The sequence below is a fragment of the Juglans microcarpa x Juglans regia genome, chromosome 2S (assembly GCF_004785595.1).
Source record: "Juglans microcarpa x Juglans regia isolate MS1-56 chromosome 2S, Jm3101_v1.0, whole genome shotgun sequence".
Taxonomy (NCBI): domain Eukaryota; kingdom Viridiplantae; phylum Streptophyta; class Magnoliopsida; order Fagales; family Juglandaceae; genus Juglans; species Juglans microcarpa x Juglans regia.
In genome coordinates this window covers 31,403,868-31,429,100 of record NC_054597.1, presented here as the reverse complement: position 1 = coordinate 31,429,100, position 25,233 = coordinate 31,403,868, and the positions used below count along the sequence as shown (strand labels likewise).

At 37.1% G+C, this 25,233-nt stretch overlaps 1 protein-coding gene across 1 annotated transcript in view; it reads right to left on the bottom strand.

The window, feature by feature from the left end:
* Positions 1-2,218: 2,218 nt before the first annotated feature.
* Positions 2,219-25,233, bottom strand: part of LOC121253569 (probable RNA-binding protein EIF1AD) — a 33,082-nt gene continuing 10,067 nt past the window's right edge. Inside the window, exon 3 of the mRNA XM_041153569.1 lies at positions 2,219-2,432. Coding sequence (XP_041009503.1) covers positions 2,219-2,432 — 214 coding nt within the window. The remainder of the gene's footprint in view (positions 2,433-25,233) is intronic.

Sequence of the window (25,233 nt, the reverse complement as noted above, 5' to 3'; positions counted from 1 at the left end):
GCCAATGTCTTGAGTCAAGAAGGTCGACCTATTGCATTTTTTTAGTGAGAAGCTGTCGAGATGGAAGAAAAACTACTCCAGTACAACTTGGAGTTCTACGCAATTGTACAATCTCTAAAGCACTGGCAACATTATTTGGTGCAAGTGGCAATCCGGGATCATCGGGGGTAGTTGGTATTATTCATGACATGCATGGTTCTTTTGTGTTTGCTTTTTCAGTTAATCTTGGCTATGGTGCTCATGTTTGTGCAGAATTGTTGGCATTGTTGGGGGGTGTCAAGCATTACAAGTGACTTACTTTTTTATTGGTTGACATTGAAATGGACTCTAAGGTGATTTTATCTTGGTTGCAAAGAGCTTGATGCAAAATCTAGTATTTAGAGGATTATTGTGAGTTTTTTTTTTTTTTTTTAAAGAGCGAAGGTCAAATATCCAATAGTGATCCCCTTCATATTTTATTAAAAAACCTTCATTTGTGACGAAGGAATACCGTGTAAACAACCCAACACACCCGAGACATTACAAACTCAGATGCCAAAAAATTCCAGAGAACCAAAACAATACATAAAAGGAAATTATAAGCATAAATATGGAAGTTCCCAAAAATCTGTGTGCAGCAATCCTCTAAGCAACCCGCTTCCAATTTCTACTCCAGTGAATGACCAACAATTATTATTCGCACCTTGTTTGGTAAAAAAATCCGCAACCTAGCTTCTATGAAAATATGATAAATACTACAATTCAAGTCACGAAACAACACTTTAATTTCTTCCAAAAAATCCCACAAATACCAAAGATTACAACCTACTGACTGGATCCGTCCCACTATTACAACCGAATCCGACTCCACCATAAAATCCCTGAGTCCCATTTGTTGGGTCATTCTTAAACCATGTCAAGAAGCGCACGACCCTCAGCCACTGTATTCGAAACCACTCCATAATACGTTGCAAAACCAACCATGGTTCGGCCATTGTCATCCCGAAAAATGCCTCCTCCGCCAGCCAGCCCGGGGTTGCCAAGAGAACTACCATCGATATTAAGTTTCCTGCGATGGACTACGCTGTTTCTCACACTTATAGAGAAGGAAACAAAGTTGCCGATTGGTTAGCAAGATTTAGTGCAAGGGCAAGGGAAGGTGATGCTAAATGGCTTAACATGCGAGATTTGCCTCATCTATTGCGTGGTTTGCTTAGAGTGGATAAATGGGGACTTCATGCTATTTGGTGCAAGGGTCAAGCTTAGCGTTTTTAATGTTGTGGTGCATTGCTCTATTTCCTTGTTAGTTTACATTGGTTCTGTTTCAGTTATGGTCTTAATTCTTGTATCGGTTATCTTTTGGGATGTTTGTTCCGGTATTCTTTTGCCTAAAGTGAGGTCTTTTAATAAAAATATAGATATATATTATTTGGTGCAGAAGGAGTTTATTCTGATTACTGGCCACGAGGCAATGAAATACATCAATGGCCAACAAATGCTAAGCATGCGACATGCCAAGTTGGTTACCTAGTTGCAAGAGTTCACGTTCTCTCTGAGATACCAAGCAGGAAGTTTGAACCGGATTGTAGATGCTTTGAGCCAATGGCTGTCACTCCTCACTACCATAAGCTTCAGAGTGGCGGTCTAAAATTGAAAACCTGCTGAATGCTCGTGTGAGATGAGGATCAGTAGCATCTCTCGCAACAAAAACATGTAAAAGTGTTTAAAACCCCTTCAGAAGATATATCAGCACTTCTATGGCCTGCAATTCCACATCCTAAATAGAAACTAAGTGCAGGCTAGAAAAAACTACAACATCATAAGATCATTTATTTAGGCTGGAGAGTTACAACTAGAGTATTATCCTTGGAGTCCTCTTGATCACCTACTAAATGGTGTAAACAATCCTGAGTTTGCAATACCAACATTCTTCCCGATTCTGGCATTTTTGTCAATGATCATGCTCTCTCTGCACATTATAATAAATGAGGCAAATTGCTTGGAAGGATAAATGTAAATTGCTCTTAAATAATATTTCAAAATTATAGGCCTCGCATCAAACCAACTTATTGAGACCCATATTGCAGGTGTGTTTTAGGTCTCAACACTTGATTACATATTCAATTCTACAAAAATGCCATCGTGCAAAATGGACAAGAATTTGGGATGTTAATGCAAAAGTCTTTCCCATCTTCATCTTTGGTGATGCTTTGCAACTCTTACAATGATGCTTTTTGTTTCACATTTTAAAACTTAAAAATTTCTCTATCTGAGCCCGAATATTATTCTGCATCTGATAAAGTTCAAAAGGTTTGATTCTGTAAGTATTGACCTCTATTGGGGGAAGTCCCTCCTCATCATTAGATTCAAGCTCATCCTCTTCTTGCTTGGAGGTCTTCCCATGCAAACTTCCACAAGAATCCTCCAAATGTGTAGATTTGAAGATTTCAGGCTTGCATTGAGGGAAGAAAAATATAAGCAACATAAAAAAAAAAAAAAAAAATGATTAGGAGAAGCTTGCTTGCTTCTGTTTCCTAGTGAGAACATTGAAAAAAATGAACTGCTACAACTACTATTATTTAACTGATTCAGTTACATCAATTTTTCACAATCCAATAACGTCATCTTCATGAGGTTTGCATAATTGGTTAAATAAGTATAATTTTATCAGTTGCAGTTGTTAAGATGTGAAGATCAAAACTCACCACTCCAGAGATTTCTGAAGAGGGCGAACTTGGTCATAAAAGAGAACTTGGGACACAAGGCATGCCACCTTGCTACCTAATTCCAGATCAACCACAACAAAACTACCAGCACATTGAAAGAGCTACTCTATTTCGTTATTTAGTCCTTATAAGATGCTACAAGAATATCACAACAAAAAATAATAAATAATCTTAACGCTCTCCTACCCGGCCTCCACCATATTCTATGCATTCAATGACGTTGGACCATCTTTAGTAACAAAAACAAATGGGAATTTGCTATATCTTTTCTTTTCAATACAAGTATGGAAATGTGATATCTAAATACTCTAACAGAAATAAAGTCCTGATTCATTTTTGAGAGCTCCTTGCCATCAATACTGAATGGTCAAAAGGCCCTGAACATAATTTTAAATAGAAAAATAAGGGTACATCCTAATGATCAATTGAGGGGTTTGATGAGATTTATGACTATACATCATGATTTGATTCCCCTAATTTCCTTAGATTACCAGCTACATAGGTCGTGCATCTTGGATTTAGTCCCAATGGTGGTCCTGAATTAGGGTAATCTTGAACTCTTTAGTTCTAAGTACTCCAACTCGGGAAGGCCCCCATGCTAGCTCTGGTTTGCCTCCAGAAGTTGGATGAAAATACAAAATTTAAGTCATATTAATACTGAAACAAGTTCCAAACAATTTCTGGATGGCTTACCATTCTTGATGATGGTAGAGAACCATGAACTAGGTTTCTATAGTAGCAAAATGAATCTGAAAAAGGTTGTATGATTAGTGGGCTATGGAACTTGTTAACAAGCTATGATGACACATTCTCCTCTTCATGGATATTGGCTAGAAGGTCACTAGTCTACTCGGCCAGGCCTAACAATGCCTATTACAGCCCTATTGATGTAACAAGGTCTAACAATTGAAAACTTGCCGGCTGCTGGTGAAAAATGTGTTGATGAAAGCAGTTAATCATGCATTAATAGGTCATTGAAGGAAATCTGTAGCATATTGCATATGAATCCTTAGTTTCATGAATCTCTTATGTGATGGGAGCACTATCACAACGACTGCATGGGTTTTTCCAGCAATAGATGATGGAACATACCAATGGATCGAGATTTTTGTTCTCTTATATTGTTTGTTGGTCTGCATCTTTGTTAGTTTGCATGTGCATGGAACTGTGAAACAAACAAAAAGGAAGAAAAATGTTAAAATGATTTTTAGTTGTGGCCGGAAGGTGGGGTGAGCATCATGCTGGCTCATTCGACGATTAGAGGTAGGGTGAGGCCGTTAAAACGCCACACCACCCAGTTGTGGATGTGACGTGGGAGGATGCTAACCGTCCATTTAGCAACCCTAGTGCTGAAACGTGTAGAAAGGACATGATGTAGCATGCATGGCCTTATTTATGGTTCTTATCTCGTAATACACTTTAAATATGACATTTGCTACTTGCAAGTTTGACATGTGACTATAATATTATTTGTTGTGGGACTTGTTATAGTTATAAAAAAAGCTTAAATACCATTACTTTTTCATCATTATGAGACATTCTTTGATGATATATTAGATGTGCAAAAAACATCAGTTATGAAATTAATTTTATAAATGAATTAAGGTCTCTCTCTTTCTCACTCTCTATCTCTTACACACACATATAAAACTATCACATCTAGAATTGTATTTCGATTATCATTATAACAATTAACATCAAGTTATTCTATTTGGCCACCATGCCCATCCGATGGGTGGATACAATTACAATCCTAGAAGCCAGCATACACACACACACACATATATATATATATGGAGATATTTATAAATATATTACTTATTCATTCTTGAGTTTGTTGCTACTTCTTAATTCTAAAGGTATTTACAAACCAATCTTGCTTCCTTGCGATCACCCATTGTCCAATAACAATTCCTATTACAAATCCACACCCATACCCGATCGCAACTACTTTCCACCCAAATTCAAATGGAGACACAGAACCTTGTTTTTCATCATTTGGAAGATTAGGCAGTGAATCTCCACATGCTTTTGACAATGGCCTTCCACACAATCCTGGGTTACCATCGAAAGAACTATTCGGAAACCTCTCAAATTGACTTCCATGTGGTATAGGACCCTTGAGACAATTGTTGAACACTTCAAAAATCTCTAGGAAAGTGAGTTGGGCGAGTTGTGGGGGTATTTCTCCAAACAACTTATTTTGAGAAAGATCCAATGATTCTAGATCTGTCAAGTTCGCCAACGATGATGGGATATGACCGGAGAGAGCATTGTTGGAGAAATTGAGAATGTGTAGTCCTTTTAGATTTCCCACCACTTCTGGAATTTCTCCTTCAAATTTGTTGCATGATAAATCAATGACTATGAGTTCATCTTGGATCCTCTCATACTCCAACTCTATACCCTTGGTTGTTAGTGTAATTAAGTAATTGATGCCGGAAGAGTAATCTAAGTATTGCAACTTTTTTGCACCAAATAATTTCATGGCGTTCCACCGTTGGAAGTATTCAGTAGGCAAATCTCCAGAGAAATTTTTGTGGGAGAGATCGATGATATGCAAGTTGGAGAATGTGCAATTGATTTGGATATTTCTTATTGCTCCGTAAAATCCATTATAGCGAAGAATGAAAATCTTCAACTCAGGAAGAGTTCCTAACCATAAGGGAAAGGTATCATGGATCTTATTGTAACCAACATCAAGATATCCTAACTCCTTACAATTGGCCAATGATCTTGGGAGCCGACCTTGTAATTGGTTGTGACTCAAGTCGATCATCCTTAAGCTGCACCCTTTTGCCCATGCATCTGGGATGGCTCCACCGATGTTATTCCTTCGTAGTTCGAGTGCTAGCAAAGATTGGCTTAAGTTCCAAAAACATGGATGCAGCACGCTGCTCAAATTGTTATAGGACAAATCAAGAGCAAAAAGTGAACTCAGATTGCAAAACAACGGTGAAATTTCTCCCGTAAATGCATTTTTATTGACTTGATAAGATTCGACATATGGTGGTAGAATTGGGAGAGATCCTTGAAGGTTGTTGTTCTCAAGCTTCAACATTCGTAGATTGGGCCAGGGAAGAACATCTTGATAATTTTCAAAGCCTGTGAGAAAGTTGTTAGAAAGATCTAAGTATTGAATAGATGGTGGAATTTGAGAAATTGGGAACAATCCTTGCAGCCTGTTATTTCGAAGGTACAATGTTCGTAGATTTGGCCAGGGAAGAACATCTCGAGAACTTTCAAAGCTTGAAGGTTTTCTTTACTTGCATTAAACATCCATTTGGGTATTATACCTTGAATATTTTTTTTTTTTTATAGAGATAGCTGCACAAGTTTGTTTTGGTTTCGTAGGAAATTCGGGAACTTTGTTAAGTTGAGAGAAGACAATCCTAGATATTGTAAATGTAGAAAAGTGTTATTAGAACTGGCTTTGGTGAGGCATGACAAATCGTCGAACGAGTTGCTTGAAAGGTACAAAATAGTGAGTTGGGTAAGGTTCCAAAGAGAATTTGGGATCGATCCAGAGAAATTACAATAAGCAATATTTAAAGCTTGAAGGACCGTGCTAGAATGAAATTTAGGTAAGTGACCAGTGAGATCTTCATTGAATCCTATGCTAAGGACTCGTAGTTGTGGTAGCTGAAATATTCGAATTGGGAACTCCCCGTGCAATCCACAACCAAATAGCCTTAGAGTCCTCAAAGAAGACAAATTTGCCAAGCTTTCAGGTACTTTGGACGATATGTTGACTTCACTATGAACAATCTCTTCGAGGTAGTTTAGGTTTTGGACTAACCTTGTTAGACTTCCAATATAAAGTAAATCAAAATTGTAAGACAGATCAAGAGATGGCAACTTGGAGAGGTATGAAACTTCTAAGGGGACTTCTCCTGAAACAAAAGACCAACTGAGATTAAGATATGTTAGCCTTGAAAGATTGCCAATTGTAGATGGGATTTTAGAGTGATTGAAGTAATTAAAAGCAAGATTAAGGCTCCGAAGATGAGAAAGGCGGAAGAGGCTGCTGTTGGAGTTGATAGAACCATTGAGACAGCCGTCACTAAGGTCAAGGCCAATAACATGAGCTGTGTGGGGTCGCACTCAACCCCATCCCATGAGCAGCAATTTGATCTACCATGCTTTGCTTCTACACTCCATGATGTAGCCTTGGGATAGCAAGACGAAAAAGTATGATTGTCTATAATAAAGCTATCCTTGAATTGCATAAGAGCTAAGCTCTCATCTTGATGACAAAGTGGTTGCGGAAAAGACAAAGAGGCCGTGAGTAAAAGAAAGAACAACAATAAGAGATCAGAGAAAAGAAAGCGCAAAGATGTAGGCATGGTTTGGGACTAATGTTTTGGATTGTGAGATAGTGCGAGAAGAAGAAGCGAATGGCTCTTTATATAGTAAGTACTGCTCAAACAATGATGCAAGTGGAGTGGGTAGGAAACTTTATAATTAATTTGTTGTGCAAAAGAAAGGAAACTTACGTCGACTGATGTCAAGGAACAACTAGAGTCTGATATCATTTTAATTTTTAATTTTTTATTTAATTCTGATCTTTATTTTTGTGTGTGTTCCTCATTGGTCATCATTTTGTTCTCTCAACAATTTAATAGCAGTGGATGGATAAAGCATTTTCTTATATATAGTTTGGATATACTACTTGGTTTGCAGAGAACTTGACAATTTATTAAACTAGTTAGTTAAAAAACCATACAAAAATTTTGAGATATGATGATAATAAAATTTTGACAAACCACACTTTATTTGGGGAGGTTTTTCCTTCCGTCAGAGCAAGTGGACACGAGGGATACATCCTTCCCCTTTCTAATCTTTAGTTTTTTTTTTTTTTTTTCCATAGTTCTTAGATTTTTTTTAAGTTTTTAAATATTTATTTTTTATTCAGTTTGAATTTCTTGTATTTTCAGAACAATCTTTAGATTTTGCAAACCATTTTTAATGTTTGGGCTGACATGGAGGTAAATATAGTACCATATATAATTATCCTGTCTCTAGTTAATTGTGGCTACTTAACTCTTTCCTAAGGTCTTTTACAAATTAATTGTATCATATATTAGATTACCATCAAATGAATTGTTCGGAAACTGTCTCAAATTGATTTCCATGCACTGTGGAACCTGTGAGATGATTGTTGAACAAGTTGTTAGAAAAATAATTTGGGTTAGTTGTGAGATATTTTTCCAAACAACTTGTTTTGAGAAAGGTCCAATGATTTTATTTCTATCAAGTTCTCCAACATTAATGATGGAATATGACTGGACCAACAATATTGTTGGAAAAAATGAGAATGTTTAATCAAATAGATGGTGATGGAAATTGGGAGAGAGAGGTCTTTGCATGCAATTATTTTCAAGGTCTAATTCTTTTATATTAGTTTTGGGAAGAACTGTCTCGAGAATTTTCAAATTTCGTGTGAAATGTGTTATAAAGATATAAACCCCAAATAGATGGTAGAACTAGAGGAATCGAGAATGATCATTATAGATTGTTGTTCTCAAGGTCCCATCAGTTGAAGTTTTTGAGATTAGTGGTGATTTCTTTAATACCATGTAAAATCACCACAAATCTCGAAAATTTAAAGCTGATGGGAAAAATTAGATTTTATTATTTATTTTATATCTTAACATGACCAAGATCAAATATTTTCTAAATTAGTAATTTCTAAATTAGTAAATGCTAGAACCTCTCAAAAATTTTCAAATCGTGTGAGAAAGTTGATTGAAATTCATGAGATAATTAGTGGAGATTGAAAGAATTATAACTTAATACAAAACTTGTGTGAAATCCGTGCAAAAATTCTTCCTGGGAAATTCCCCATATACTCTGCAACCTCGTAATGCAATGCATTGTGGCCAAAAGACAAAAATAAAAGTGTCATACTGAATTTTCTTCTTCTGATAGTCATAGTGGTCCGTAGCGTCAAAATGACGCTTATTTTCCTTTCAAAAAGGAAAAAAAAAATTACGAATTGAAAACTGCCAGTGAAATTTTATCAAACAAAAAATAAATAAAATCAATAAGTTGAGTATAAGAAGAGGAGAAAACTTGGAAAGTTCATAACACGTTTTAGAAGGTAGAGACCATAGGAGACTTGCATTAATTAGTTAACAATGATATTCCAACGTTTCTTCTAAGCTATATATATAAAAACAAAATAGCATCAATAATTTTGATGTTGATCTATGACAAAATATCATCATATATTAATTGAGAAGAGTTTTGATATTCATTATCCTCACACACCACATACCACATGCCACACTTATTTTTATTTATTTTTACATTTTTAAAATATGTTTTGGTTTAATTTTTCTTAAACTACTTGAATTTTTCTACTCATCATCTATACATCACACATTTGGTAAGAGAAAATAAATAAAAATAAGTGTAGTGTGTGGAGATGGTAAATAAAATTTTTCAATTGAGAAATGATTAGCCATAAAGATATTCTATAAAAATAAATTTATAAACTGACATGTTTTGATACGATATATTAGATTATAAAGTTATTTTTAATGTGAAATTGATCTAATGTATCAAATGAATCCATATCAATTTATAAATTTACTTCAATAGAATTTTTTTTTTTTTTTTATGACTATAGCACTTATCAGCCAAAAGATTGTAAAAAAACACTTCCCCTCTATCTATAATAAAACCCTTGTAATAATAAATATAATAATCAAAGACACAATCATTTTTCACAATATTTTACACAACAAAATAAAGAGTTCTTGATCCCCAGTAACAAAACAAATAGAAAACTGTCTCTACCACACCAAACATGAAAAAAAAATGATCAACATCTATCTGCAATAATAATAAAGAGTTGTACCTTAATCTTATCATCTTATATATAAGAAATTATATGATCTAAAATTATTTATTAAAAATATATTCTCTAAATCTCATACCACAACCATTTGCAGGGATTCTTCAAAGATAAAAACTCAAGGCTGGATTTTTTTTTACACCCATCAATAGAAATTGGCCACATAGGAGGTGCAGGAACCAAACTTATGCACCTGCACGCAACAGATTTCCTCTTCCCCTCTCTCACGAATTCTTCTTCCCCCTCCCTTCAGGAGAAAGCGTGTTCCCTTCCTACCCCTCCCTCTCTCCCACAAATTTTTCAAGTGAGTCCTTGATCTCCAACTTCACCGGCGGCTTTTCACAACACGCCGTGGTCTTCTTTTTAGGCTCATTAGATTTGCAGATTTCATCAACTGCACCGTCCCAACTTTCACCTACTGAGTGGAAATAGAATCCAAAGGAGATCAAACTTCCAGATGAGAAAAAACAAAATCCACAACTAAACCCAACAAAAGAGCAAGCTTTCGATAGAAAGGGATTGATCCACAACTTCCAATTTGCAAGAACAACAGTGAACCATTCCTACAAAATGACAAATAATTTAAGATACAAAAGAAACTACAAAAAATCCTTCCAATTAAGTCTTTCTAAAGATCATCTCAATAAATGCCTTTCAAATTTAAACCACGAAGCTTCGGAATGACTTGTGATGGCCTTCCTTCTAGCGTCACCAGCGTAGCTAAGAAAACTCAATAAATATAGGAGAAAAGAGGAACTGCAATATTATCGTCTTACATTCAGATACCAAAGAAAAAACATGCTGCCAAGTGAACTAAAAATTATTCAAAATGAGAGAGAGAGAGAGAGAGAGAGAGGGAGAATCTTCAGTCTACGAGAGAAGACTGAAGAGAAGAGAGAGAGAGAGACGGGAGTCGGGAGTGGTTGGGGGGGGGGGAGAAAGAGTTCACCTGCATGTGGGTCCAAAATACTTTTTGCTCAAATGTCTACGTGGCAGTTTTTGATTTAAGGGTGTAAAAAAATCCTCACCCCCCGACCGGCTGGAAAATCCCAAACCAATGCGTCAGGTGGTGGCTCAAAATTACCAACATGGTCTACTCCATTCATTGAGTTTCTATACGGCAACACAATATATCTAAGTATTCTTAAATATTTTCTCTCTAAACATTACTAGAAAACAATATAATTTAAATTTTAAATTTTTAACTTTTTCATCTAATCATTAAATTTTTCTAAACTTTCTAATAAAATACAAAAAGTAATACAACTTTTTCAAATTTCAAAATAAAAATTATATCAAAAAATTATATTCAAACAATTTTTAAATTTGCAATATTTTAATTTAGTTTTTTCTCTCATTTTTCAAAATCTAATAAAGCATCTTAAGTTAAACCATTTTACTACTATTCACAGATATATTAAAATATTCTAAGTAGTCACAAATATACTCATCAAAAGAGTCAATTAGAAAGGAGTCATATTTCTACAACTCTTTAATTTCCAAACAAACATATTGCAAAACATATAATTAGCATGACAGTGTCACGTGTCACTAGTAAGTTTACAAATTAATTTAATTTTATGTGATATATCAGATCTATTTTATAATAAAAATTATTATAAAAACTTACATCACATATCAAACCATATTAATTTATAAGCTTTATTTTGTAAGATTTATGTGTAAATCAAACCTATCTCTAAGAAATTTTAATAGAAGCCATCTTAAACCAATTCCATTCCGATAATAACCAAAAGAAAAAAAAAAACCCTCAATATTTTGTTAAGCTATTCCTTTCACTTTAAAAGAGGCATACAGCTATTTACAAGCTTGATATGCAACACTCCATTTTTTATAGGATTATTGTATTCATAAAAATAGTCAAAATACTGATAGTTTTCTACGCAAGCTAATGTGTCTGCAGGCTTCGATATCAACAATGTGTTAGGTGTCAATAATTAAGTTTGTAAATAGATTTAGGCCTTGTTTGATTATACAGATAAAATTTAAAAAAAAAAAAAAGAAGAAGAAGGCCCTTACGACTAATGTCAAGGAATAGATCTTGACATATAATGATCATATTTTTTAACATATCTATATATATATATATATATATATATATATATTAGTTTATGTTGAATTCAAAATATAATCTCTTTACCACTTACGGTCACAAGTTCACACTACAAGAAAACAGGTCTATTGCGGCGGTTTTAATTTTGCCGTAATAAAAAACGCCGCAATATGCGGTTAATTGCAGCGAGTTTGTGGTCGCTGGTCACATTTAACAGCAACTTAAATTGTTTTCATTTATTGGGTATTGCCTTACTTGTTGCAGCGATATTATGGTCTACTACGTCAGAATTTTTCGTCGCAACTTCATGATAACTTGTTACGTCGGTTTTTCCGTCGGCAAAAACCGTGCTCCAACGGTAAGATAAGATCAATTGGGCGCCAGTCTTATACGCACCAAATTTCCTTCCGCAAACCCTCGAAACCCAAAACACAAAACACACAAAAACTTTCCCCCTTCTCATATTTCCTCTTCCATTTACCACGAAATCACAGTGCTCACACAGAAATCCCTTCTCCATAGCAACCTTCTCCACTCCATTGTCGCAATCTTCGGTCACCTTCTCCCTGTAGTTGCATTCGCATCCACAATGAGGGGCCCCTAGCATTTCGAATCCACAGGACTCGCAGAAGATTTTCGGCCAAAGGTTGGGATAAGTCGCAAATCCGCCGAATTGATAGCTCCTCCTCATTCAACGTCTTCCACCGCACCTAAATCTACTGATTATTTGCAGAGAAGATCCCTCCACAAAGTGTGGAAATTCTGGTTCCCTGTGACAGGGAACCCGAATTGTTCTTGGCACCAATTTTGACCTGAATTGACTCTACTAAGTCGCCGTCGAGTGACTGTTGGGCAACCCACATCGGAGGTTTATTGTCTTGAATATTTCTCAGTTTCTCCCGAATTTTTACAACTCTAGAGGTAACTCTATACCTCTATGGATTTCCGCTCCCCTTCACCCTTGCAGTTCTCGATATTGCATTGCCATATTCCATTACTCATTATTTTGCTGTGGTTTAGTTAATCTTTAGTGATTAGTACATACTTACAAATTCCTCTAGGTATCTGCCTTTTGTCTGCTGTGTGCCATTCTTATGATGTGGGTATTAGTTTCTGGTGAATTTTTCCTTGGGTAGTATTCTGCAGTTGACACAGCACATATGCATGGATTTTGCACTGGAATGCCAAACATACCATTATTTTGGCAATATTTTCAACATTTGTTTTTGGCATTATTAGCAACCCACATACATGTCATAATGGTGCATGTCTATAAAAGTGACTTAAATGAGGTATATATGCATGTTGGACCATCTCGCACCTCAGTCTTTAGACCTCCATCAAACTGACTAAGAATGGTTGACACCTCCCACCTGAATCCCCATTAAGTTACTGGTTCTTGGATATATATTGAGTGTAATTAAATTGTATCTTTCTTACAATTAAACTCATTAAATATCTTTAGATCTTTATATTGAGTTTATTAATTATATTAGTGAATGTATTGTGGCAAATTCTCATAAGTCCTGTTTTCTTGTTTAATAGATGGTTAAATCCTCCAAATATTCGTTCATCACTGTAGCTACTAGGTATATGTCATCAACAAAGGCAAATTTAATTATTGTTAACGTCAATAAATATCCTGCATTTATTCAGGAAATATCTTAAGTTTATAGAGACACTTAAGGCATAAAGTATATAGAGTCTTGTTGGGTAATGTTAAGCGGATCCCGAACTGTTTTGTAATTTCCCCGTGGCATTTAGGACAGAGAATCTGCATTTGTTGAATATATCAAATTCACCTGCCCCTCATGAACAACCAATTGATATACTACATTCAATTGGGGAAAATTTCTGGGTTCAGGATTTCTCTCCCTATTCAACTGTGCAACCAATTGCACCATTTGGATTCTTGACTTGTTGTTTTATTTATTTTCCCTATAGCCATCATAAATCTTAGCTGGCAACCATTCATGCTACCTACTTAATGGATCTTACTTGACTGAATCCCTCCACTACTTGGAAGGGCTAATCATTCCTAACTGCCACTACATAATATGTTCTCTGTTTTATGATAGTGGTCATTACATATGCGAATAATTACTACAAGATGCTTATTACTTTCTATGTTGGTACTCGACAACTTGACTTGTCATTGTACGAGTGTGATCAAGAAGGGGAGTTTTTGCTCTGTGCTTATTTTGGTACCCTATCTTGCTGCATGCTACTGTGCAGATCTTCATTGTTACCTGTCAATTCATATGGAAATTTTACTATTTCGTCGTCTCCGCGAGTAATATATATTCAATTGCATCAACTCATGTGTTTCCTCTTTCTCTATAACTTAGTTTCAGCAATGAGAGGATAAAAACCTGAATTTTTCTGTTAGTGTGAGGTTGTCCTTTAGCCCTCTAGTTTGTTTAATTGGTGCATTTGGACTATTTTTCTAGTGTGCCAGTTCAGTGTTATGAGTCGTTAGTGGATCATAACACTGATTAAAATCATCATGACATTAACTCAATAAATTTGCATAACTTCCAGATATGGCTAGCTGAGCCAGAAATGTGGGCTTAACAGAAAACTCGTTCCCACCATAAATTAGTATGGAAAACAACTCCCATTGCCACTTGAGGAACTCACATAGTACACTAATAATTGGGATAAAAGCTGGCTGACTTCAAGCTGTGCGCAGGCTTCACATCTACTTGCGTATAAATTTGAAGGGTACCCCTGTGAAGCCCACAAATATAGATCAGGTGATGCCAGCATCAATAAGGCCAAATATTACTAACTTTATGGCAACGTTCACCATATTGAATAACCTCGATGGAAAACTAACTTCAATTCCTAATTGCTGGTAAATGATAGTAGTACTGTTCATGTGCGATACATGAATGGTAAGGAATACTCACCACATTGGATTCGCCTCTAGGCCATTATTGTGTACCGATAAAAGGTTGAATAATCTTTGGTAAGATTTCAAATCTGATCCTAACGTCAAAAGCCATTGGGGAAAATTGTGAATGTGAAATGCTTACCATGCAACAATTCAAATAACAAATTTGAAGTGTTATAGTTTTTTATGTGGATCTGTTCTCTTTACGTAACCCAATCACGTATGCCCTAAAATCAGCTTGGATACCAAAAACCCGCAAATGACTGTCTAACACCGCTATTTTAAATATTAGTTGGGAGTTTGATGGTTTTGTGCATACTTGGGGAATGACGCGGATCAAAGGGGGACTCAATTGGCTTTGTAAATTGAGTCTGGATTAGAACTACAATATTAGTTCTACCTTGAATAATACTCAACTACTCACTTTTCCTTCCTTGGAATATAAAAGTAATACATTTCTCATAAATGTCACGTTACAAAAGTTTTTCCTACTGTGCAAAGTTTGAAAAATTGGTATGGGACCAGCAAGTTAGATTATAACATGATTTTGTCTGTAAAACTCCATTCTAACCATGTGGAGCTCTACCTACATCATTGCATAAGAAATTGTGGAAATACATGATACATTCCTCATGTATTTGCAACCCTATATATTCCTTAGATTCATATCCAATGTGGGTGTTACTCTCTGTTTTCTTCTCTCAATGGTCTACAATATGATCTAATAATGTTTTTCCTAGATGTTTCATTTCTTTTTATGCACTTCTCCTGGCCCTTTGTTTTTTCACACGCCAAACTCTCTCTCTCTCTCTCTCTCTCTAGATAATTTGTGAAGATGTTGTGCTCTCATGAACTGTACGTAATTGTTATTGTATTTAGACAGACTAGTGCTCTCATCCATAGGGCCTATGCTCGGAATATGAACGATTATATTTCGAGCATTTGAACGCTGACTGCATACCCTACTGGTATGTGAGATTTAAAGCTATTGCAGCTATCAATAAACCTTTGCTTATTGAGTTCAAAGAATTAGATTGGGATTCGTTGAACTCAAGACCCACTTCACAACTCTCCAAGGCGATTTGGTTTTAATAGACGTCTTCGCTCTCAACCCTACATTTTTTCATCTCAACCAACTAGCCCCGCCAACTTCCCCTCTATCACCATATATATCACCAGAAATATATCCATTTTTGGCATTGGAGGTTGGCAGACCAAGTTAATTTAGCTCTCCCACAGATGCAGTAACTATATTGGCATAAAGACGTAGTTGGGGTCTTTCTAATTATTTAGAAAGACCCCAACATTTGTCATCCACCCTTATTAGCTCTCTGTTCTGATTGCCATTAGGTGTTCAGAACAGAGAGCTAATATTGCCATATTCTCATTTTGAATATCTTCCAAACGACAATGTTGCTATACTCTTCTAATAATGTTGTATCATTATTGTAGTGATGGACAAAAGCTGGATGACTGAGCCCAATAGACTTCGATCACCTGCTTATGCTGCAGGCGTTAACAATTTTCTTGAGATGGCGCAAAACCATGCTAGGGGAAGTGATCGCATTCGGTGTCCATGTCGAATATGTTCTAATAATCTCTTCCTCCCTTTATTTACCGTTGAGACTCACTTGTTCATAAATGGGATCGATCTGAACTACACTGAATGGATTTTCCATGGTGAGGAGGAAACCCGAAATTTCGATGTGGACGATGAAGAAGTTGCTGTTAGTGATGAAGATGAATTCATCGATGATATGGACAATATGTTAGACGACATATTGGCTGGGACAAACGTCGATGTTCCCCAAAGCAGCACTCCATTGCCGACCCGGGATTCATTTCCTGAAGCATTACCAGTGTCATCGTTTGACGAGCTATTAGAGGATGCTCGACGTCCACTTTTCGGCGGATGTACAAAATTCTCTAAACTTTCGTTCATTGTGAAATTGTTACACATAAAAACCCTTGGTGGATGGTCAATCAAGTCATTTGATATGCTCCTTAACTTGTTGAAGTCTGCTTTTCCGGATGCTGAATTGCCACTCTCATATGAAAATGCTCGTTCATTGGAGCGAGGTTTGGGCTTCAAGTACAACAAAATTCATGCCTGCCCCAATGACTGCATCTTATATTGGAAGGAATATTCAAAACTAAATTCATGCCCTATATGTAAGGCCTCAAGGTGGATGTCAACTACAAATGGGACCCGGGTGATCCCTCATAAGGTGTTGCGGCATTTTCCTTTAAAGCCAAGATTACAGCGGCTTTTCCTGTCTACAAAGATAGCAGCTGAAATGAGATGGCATAAAGAGAAGCGAGTGACAGATGAGAATTTTCTGCGTCATCCCGCTGACTCTAAGTCTTGGAAGGCTTTTGACGAGGTACATAGTTGGTTCGCTAACGATCCTCGCAATGTTAGGCTTGGTTTGGCAAGTGATGGTTTCAATCCCTTCAACAATATGGCTAAGCCTTACAGCATATGGCCAGTGATCCTTGTACCATATAACTTGCCACCGTGGTTATGCATGAAAGACCAATTCTTTATGACATCCCTCATTATTCCTGGCCCAAAATCACCGGGGAATGACATCGATGTTTATTTGCAGCCGTTGCTCGATGAATTGCTTGAACTTTGGGAACATGGGGTACCTATGTATGATTCCTCCACCAAGGAAACGTTCATGCTGCATGCCACTTTATTGTGGACAATCAATGACTTTCCTGCCTATGGGAATCTTTCCGGTTGGTCAACAAAAGGAAAATTTGCATGTCCATGTTGCAATGAGAATACAGATTCTAATTGGTTGAAGTATGGCCGGAAACACTGTTATATGGGACATCGGCGTTTCCTCCCGCAAAACCACATTTGGAGGAAGAAAAAGTTGTTGTTTAATGGTAATGAAGATCATCGCATTCCACCAAGACTGTTAGGGGGAGCAGATATTTTAAGTCAGCTACAGATGGTTGGGAATGTACCATTTGGAAAATCTATTAGGAAGAGAAAACGGACTGCTGTAGAGTTGAACTGGACGAAGCACAGCATATTTTTCAAGTTACCTTATTGGTCAACACTACTACTTCGACATAATTTAGATGTCATGCATATTGAAAAGAATATATGCGATAACATCTTCGGCACTTTATTGAATATTCCTGGGAAAACAAAGGATAATATAAACTCTAGACGTGATCTGCAGTTATTAGGGTTAAGAAAGGAATTGCATTTGAAGGTTGAAGGGCAGAAAATTACCATACCAATGTTAAATTTCCAGATGGGTTCGCATCCAATATCTCCCGTTGTGTTTCTGTACATGATTGCAAAATCTCTGGCTTGAAAAGCCATGACTGCCACGTTTTCTTACAGCGCTTACTGCCTATTGCTGTCGGCGGGTACTTAAGGAGTGATATCGCTTTAGCGTTGACTGAACTAAGCACTTTCTTCAAAGAGTTGTGTGCGAGAACACTAGATATCGATCGCCTGTCCCAGCTTGAAACTGATGTTGTAAGCATCCTGTGCAAATTGGAGATGATATTCCCTCCATCATTTTTTGATGTCATGGTTCACCTAGTTGTCCATTTAGCCCGTGAGGCCATACTTGGGGGTCCAGTACAATACCGGTGGATGTACCCATTTGAGAGGTATTTGGGCAAATTGAAGCGGTACGTAAAAAATAAAGCACGCCCAGAAGGTTCAATAGCGGAAGCATACATTCACACCGAATGCCTGACATTTTGCTCTATGTATCTTAATGATGTTGAGACGAGGTTTAATCGACCAGACCGCAATGTTGATGTTCAAGAAGAGCCGACTATAGATGGATTTTCAATCTTTAACCAAAAAGTTCGTCTGTTGGGTATTGCTTCTGATGTGCGATTAGAAGACAAACTCTTTATCGTAGCTCGTTGGTACGTGCTTAACAATTGCGCTGAAATTGGCCCCTACTTGGAGTAAGCATCCTTGATATACCATTGCCATTATTAATTTCTTGTTACCCACAGACGACGTTTTTCAGTCCTTCCCATTTGTGGCAAAATTTGTTGCATGTTCGATCAAGCGGTAGTACTAACTGACGCAGATTTCCTTTATGTCCTGTGTGCAGGGAGCACTACGCGAAATGTCAGGTGAACAACCAAAATTCCATTGATCGAACACATCAACATGAGTTTCCAGCGTGGTTCAAGAAACGTGTAAGTTAGACTGATGCATGTCTACTTAGAATGACCAATCCAATCCATTATATATGTCCTGTGTGACTTACATCGGACAGTTAACGTGTCACTATTTTGTAGGTTCAAGACCAGCGAGCTAGCAACCCACTTAGCATATCTGCCGATCTATATGCGTTAGCTTGTGGTCCTGACAATTGGGTGGGATCGTATTCTGCTTGCATAATAAATGGGAAAAGGTTCCATACAAAGCAGCGCGAACTTTGGCGACGAACACAAAATTCAGGTGTGGTGGTAACTGGGGACCAACATTCTAATAATGTGGACTTCTATGGTGTTATCAATGATGTCGTGGAGTTACACTACATGGGAGGGCGTCGAGTGTACTTGTTCTCTTGTGATTGGTTTGATGTTGGCGATAAGAAACGGGGTGTACGAGTAGACCACCACATGACTAGTGTTAATATGGACAGGACTTGGTATAAGGATGACCCATATGTGTTGGCATGCCAGGCTTTGCAGTGTTTTTACATTAGAGATCTAAGAATGAGGGGAAATTGGTGTGTTGTGCAGAAGTTCAATAATAGGAATGTATATGACATTCCACCGATCATGAGGGTGTTAGAAGATTTGGATGGTCAATGTAGTGACGATGATGCTTATCAAGAAAATCAATCTGCATATGATTACGTACCCATGCAATGTGATGAAGTTCCTGTGGTGACTCCACTAAGTCGGATTGATATAGAACCTAGGCAAATTGATGCACGTGAAGTGGCGATGATGGGTCCAGCAGGCATAGATTTAATTACAAGAGCAAGCATGGAAGATCCACTCGCCATGTCTGGTTCAGATGATGGGTATGGGGATGGAGAATATTCCGATGAGGAAGACATATCCACAGATGAGGAGTCCATGTAAAATTACACAATTTGTGGGGAATATTTCTTGGAAGGTAAATACTCTGTATTTCTGAAACCCCCGAAATGGGATGTTGGACACAGGATTGCTGCAGAATTGCTTAATATGCTTAATAATTACATATCCTTATTGAGCTAACCCAACTGTTGTCGTGTTGTTAACAGGTGTATGCTCCCTATTGATGCGAGATCACCAACTCACAACATTTCATCAATAATACAAGTTAACTTCTTGTAATTGCTGGTAAAAGATTTTTTCCAACACATTTTGTTCACCCACTAAGATATATAAGATTTAGATGCCACTTACCTCATTTATTTGATACACATGTGATAGGTGCGAGGTTGGTGTACATGTTCGCAAGACGTGGCACGGGATATAAGATGGGAGATCTTCAAATGAATATTACTAGAAGATAGATGTAATGTATAGGCTAACTCCCAAAATCCAGCAATATGCATGACCATTAGCGGCAACTTAAATCTAAAGAAAGCAGTCCATTAATTGTTTAGCAAATCTATACAAACCATGAAAAATCCTACGACAATTCTGCAGCATTTCCTAACTCATCCTCCCACCCCCTAAATGAAATTTTTCTGAATTAAGCTGGTATTGCCAGATTAATGGGAGATTAATCTGGTGCTTCGAATGCTATATTACATATTGGAATACCACGTAGATTTTGTTTAAAATCTGAAAAAGTATGTCAAATGGAATATAGTGGTACAAATGACATCACCCTTGGGTGCAACATTTGCCAAACAGAGTGTAGATGGTGATGAGAGTGTTAAATTAATATGTTATAAGTAATGTTAGAAATCTAATGCAAGATGGTCAATTCATCAGGTGTAACTTTATAATTGGGATGGAAAAACTGGTTGCATGTAAAACGTATATGAGCAACATAGTTAATTTCTATTTTGGATTGAAGGAATTGCATGTTGGATAATAAGCAGGTTGACAATAAAATCCCCCAACCATGAAAGTAAGACATTTCTTCAAGGCCTAGAGAGAAGTGAGGTACGAATGATGAATAAAATAGAGTTCCCCAAGAAAAAGTATATAAATATATATATATATATATATATTACCCAGATTGAAATTTAATATGTTATATGGAGCTCTCAAATTTCAGCTAAAGACTTAAACGGGTGATCCCATACTGCTGCCAGTAAAATGTGATTTCCATATGTTCTATAAATATGATGCAAAGCACAACTATATAAATGGTGTCAACTACATATGTTAAAGACTGGGGGATAATAACAATGAAATCTGGCCAAGTAGAGAGGTGCTAAGGATTTTCAGTACGATGTTAATTTAGCATGAACTACACTCCCTTACACTCTGTATTTCAAAATGATAGTTATTCTCTACACTAAGTATATATACAGCTGTCACCGTGGGAGTTACAAGCCAATTAGCATAGACAAATATACTACTAATATTCGAATATTATGTATCTCAGGATAAATCCCAAAAAGTTGGCGCTAACATCCAAGAGAAGATGGGCGGGAGTTTTACAAAAAGCTGAGACAGTTTGAGGGCAAAATAGTAATCTCATGCTGCTGACATGATCAGACTGAGAGCTAAGACAGTTTAAGTCATGCACCTCTTCATACTTTCACACGGTAGAACCAGAAAACACTTGAAGAATATAGATGTTCCTGCCTTTATGCACCTCTAGCTGCCCTGCTGCAACCTGAAGAAAAGCTTCAGCTTTTCACCAACCCACGTCCATACCTGGAAGCTGCACTGGACCAGTGCTGATCTACTCCATAAAGGTTCCATAACAGAAGCTGTTTCCTGGTAAGTGGTTGCATTGGAGCCATTTTTAAGCAAGTCATCTGAGTTGTGGCTGGTATAGTATGGTAGGCTTCTGCAATAAATTAGTTATACGTATTGTTAAAGACCCTTAAGCACACTTTGTCCATAAAAGTGTGAGGATTCCCCGAAACATGTTTGAGATTAGGTGTTTTGCAATTTCTGGGTGTTCTCCTGATGTATATTGGCTTGGGGGGGGGGGGGGGGTTTGTCAGCATATATAACATGTAGGGAGGGGGTAGCTATTTACAACATAGTTATATCCATTCTAATACGTGGAGTTGATGTAAAAAGCTAAAGAAAGCATGTTTACTTACTGGTTCTCTGTAACGGGAACTAGATTTGTTTTCAGCCATCAATATGGTATTGCATCCACTTGCCAAATCTCCAAAACAGAAGGTTAGTATACAATGGTTGAACCCAGTGATCCTTTTGTCTGTTTTCTTGTATATATATATTGCCATATATATATATATATATATGAAGTATATAATATTTTGAATGTGGTTAATAAGATCAAGTTCCATCGATCTATATAATATATTAGATATGCCTATGTAGAAGCTATTTTCAGCAGCACAGGCCAAAAGTTGTGAAACTAGTTCTTTTGTTAGGCTTGCAAAATGTCGATGGAACTTGATATATATATATGCACATGATCATTAGAATACATACAGAAATATTTATATTTCTGATTATTAGGATTGTTACTCCATTCTGATATTGATGGAAAATAGTCATTCTTATCGTATATAATTGACCATTTGCTCAGAATTTTTCTTGTAATGATACTTACATATATAGCTAGTGTGTAGTTAATTAATTATATATATATAATTAAACATCGGTATATACTGATGATATATTAGATCAATTATAATTTCAAAATAAATACAGATATTAAGTGAATTCTTATAATAATTAGATGCATGCATGGAGGAAGGCTGGGATAGAAAAACAAAGGAAAAACCAAATGTCCAGATTCAAATTGAATATAAAATTTGGTCTGCCTTCAAAAGATCAAAAGTATGCACACTAGCTTGCATGCATTAAGTGGTGCCCAGACAGGGACCGATCGAGTACTATATATTCATTTCGTAGCACGATACTAAAGGATTTATTGCTTTGCGCACTACAAGAAAAGATGGATTTCTCAGTGCCAGTTTTCGTCGCAATTACCCCCCAATTCGCTGCAATCACTTGCAGGCCGACTATATATGAATATTCTGCTGCTTATGCTCTGACATTAGTTTATGTTCCAGTATATTTAAATGTACTTTGGCATGGTCAATGCATCCGGGAGTTATTTTTTAATAAATTGTTAAATAACTACAACTGACAAGATTTAATGAGTTATATTTTTAGGTGCCCTCATGGAGACAAGTGGCCGTTTTAGAGGAAGAGGACCAGTGATCCGTCCTAGAAGACGTTTGCCACCGTGGTCAACTCGAGCCCGCCGACCACGCGGTGTTCATATCGCGTCATACCACAGCCCTGTTGAGTCATCTGAGTCCAACTCAGATGACTCAACACAGCCTCCCTCACACGTTTGGGAGACTCCACCTGCCAATCCAATCCCACAACCGCAACCTACTAGAGAAGAAATTGGTAAGGTTAATTAGTGTTGATAACTGGATTAACACTAATTAACAGTTTTAATCATGTAGTTTAATCATGTAGTAGTACAATAGGCAATAATAGACATTTATTATTGTGAGATTTATATATTAATTTGGGGTCTTTCATACAGACATGGAGGCAACGATGGTGCCTATTGTAAACCAAGTTCAGAATAAACGGAAGCGGGGGCCCGCGAAGTGCACAGAGTTTGAAAAATTGCGAAAGCATGGGAAAATTCAGTTGAAGATTAATGATGGAGAAACCGCACCTTGTTGTGAGAACGCGTCAATGTTTACTACGCGGATAACATGGATATTAAAACATCATTTGGACATGTCATATGCTAGATGGAGTGACGTACCGAAGGCAGAGAAGGATGAGCTGATTGAACGGGTCCGGGTAATTTTCTAAAAACTTCGCTGACAAAACTAAAAGTGAACTTAGCATATATGTCTGGTAAATAACTACATTTTTTGTTATAAATATGTAGGGTGACTTCGAATTAGATTGGGAGCTAGATAATCATCGATTGGCAGTTACAAAACAGCTGCGAAAGAGGTTTAACGCCTTCCACCATGAGTTGCATAAGAAGTACATGGCTTATGGCAGCCATGAAGAAGCGTTGGCGTCTGGGACTACTTTGGTCGACAATCTCGTATGGGTAAAGCTATGTGGTCGATGGGGATCTGACGCGTTCAAGGTATGGTGTGGTTGTCTTCTGAACTTAGTTAGATAAGTAATACAATATATAGTGCTGTAGATTGGAGGTTGGCTGGTGGGATCACACGTGTAGTAGTACTAAGAATGGTTGTTTTTGGGCAGAAAATGTCAGCTCAAAATCGGGAGAACCGGAAGAGACTCAATACCAATCACACTGCAGGCCGTAAATCGTTTGTCCGGATCCTAGAGGAGAAGGTAATATTGCCATAGTTTGGGTGGGATATGCTATTATGCAAACTAAAAACAGATTTAGCTTTGCTATAGCTAGCTGTGGTAGTCAAAATAAGCATTGTTTGAGTAACGGAATATATTTTAGAATAATCATCTTTCGTATACAAAGTGTATATTCGATTGATACATGTCATATGCACAAATTTGTAGAGGGCTGAACGAGCCAACTTGGTGGACTTCTACAAGGAAGTTCGTTGGTCGAAGAAGATGGAAAAATTTGTGACGCCTACCACAGAAGACATACATGTGCAATTACATTCAGCCATTACTACTTCTTGGTTCAATTTTTGTTCCAAACGTGATATACAAATCAATGTCATAGGAGCACTTACAACAAATCTTCTCTGACCATGTGCAGAAATCCATGGTCTCCAAGATGTATGAGTTAGAACCTTCCCAACGTACTGAGGAGGCAGCGGCGAGAGTCTTCAGGGAGGTCCTTGGAAGTCGACCAGGTTATGCACGAGGGCTAGGTGAGATGGTGATACCAGAGACTACTAGAGTTCGTGACCGGGAGCGAGATCAACGATACTTAGATTTAGTGGCCAAACATAAGGGAGATGCAGAGATGCACAAAGCTGAAATAGACGAGATGAAGGAAAGGTTGAACAGAGTTTTGGATAGACAGAATGAGATGGAGAGGATGATGACGACATTCTTTGCCGAATTCCCTTCTCAGCTCACTGACTCTCTTCGGAGGTCTCAGTGAACAAGATACAATCAGTAGATTTTTGGGTGGGATCTTTTTTAGTATTTTGGGTGCATTTTTGGTAGAGAGATGGTGGGTGGGCAGTTTATATGCATTAGAGGTTAAAGATATAGTGTTTTGTGGTAACTAGAATAACCTCGATGAAAACTATTGTCATTTGATATGAATCATGTACATCTTTTTTGATATGAGAGGATCTGCCGATCTAGTAATATGCATGTTGCTTTTTGGCAAATATGGGTTTTGGGGGGGACACAACAGGCTGTGTTGTAATGGTAACAAGGTAAGATCTTTAGATTTTGGTACCCTATATTTTCCTGCACTGCAGTGATAAAAATTGTGACTACTGGCATGCTATCTAACTCTTGTATAATGTTGTTATACAGGCACTTCTGATGGGCAGACTTGGGTTAAATTGGGAAACCCAAGTTGTGGTTAAGACTGAGATGGGAGAGACGGACGTTTTGAAGTTGTATTTAAGATGCATACTTGGGGAAAAGG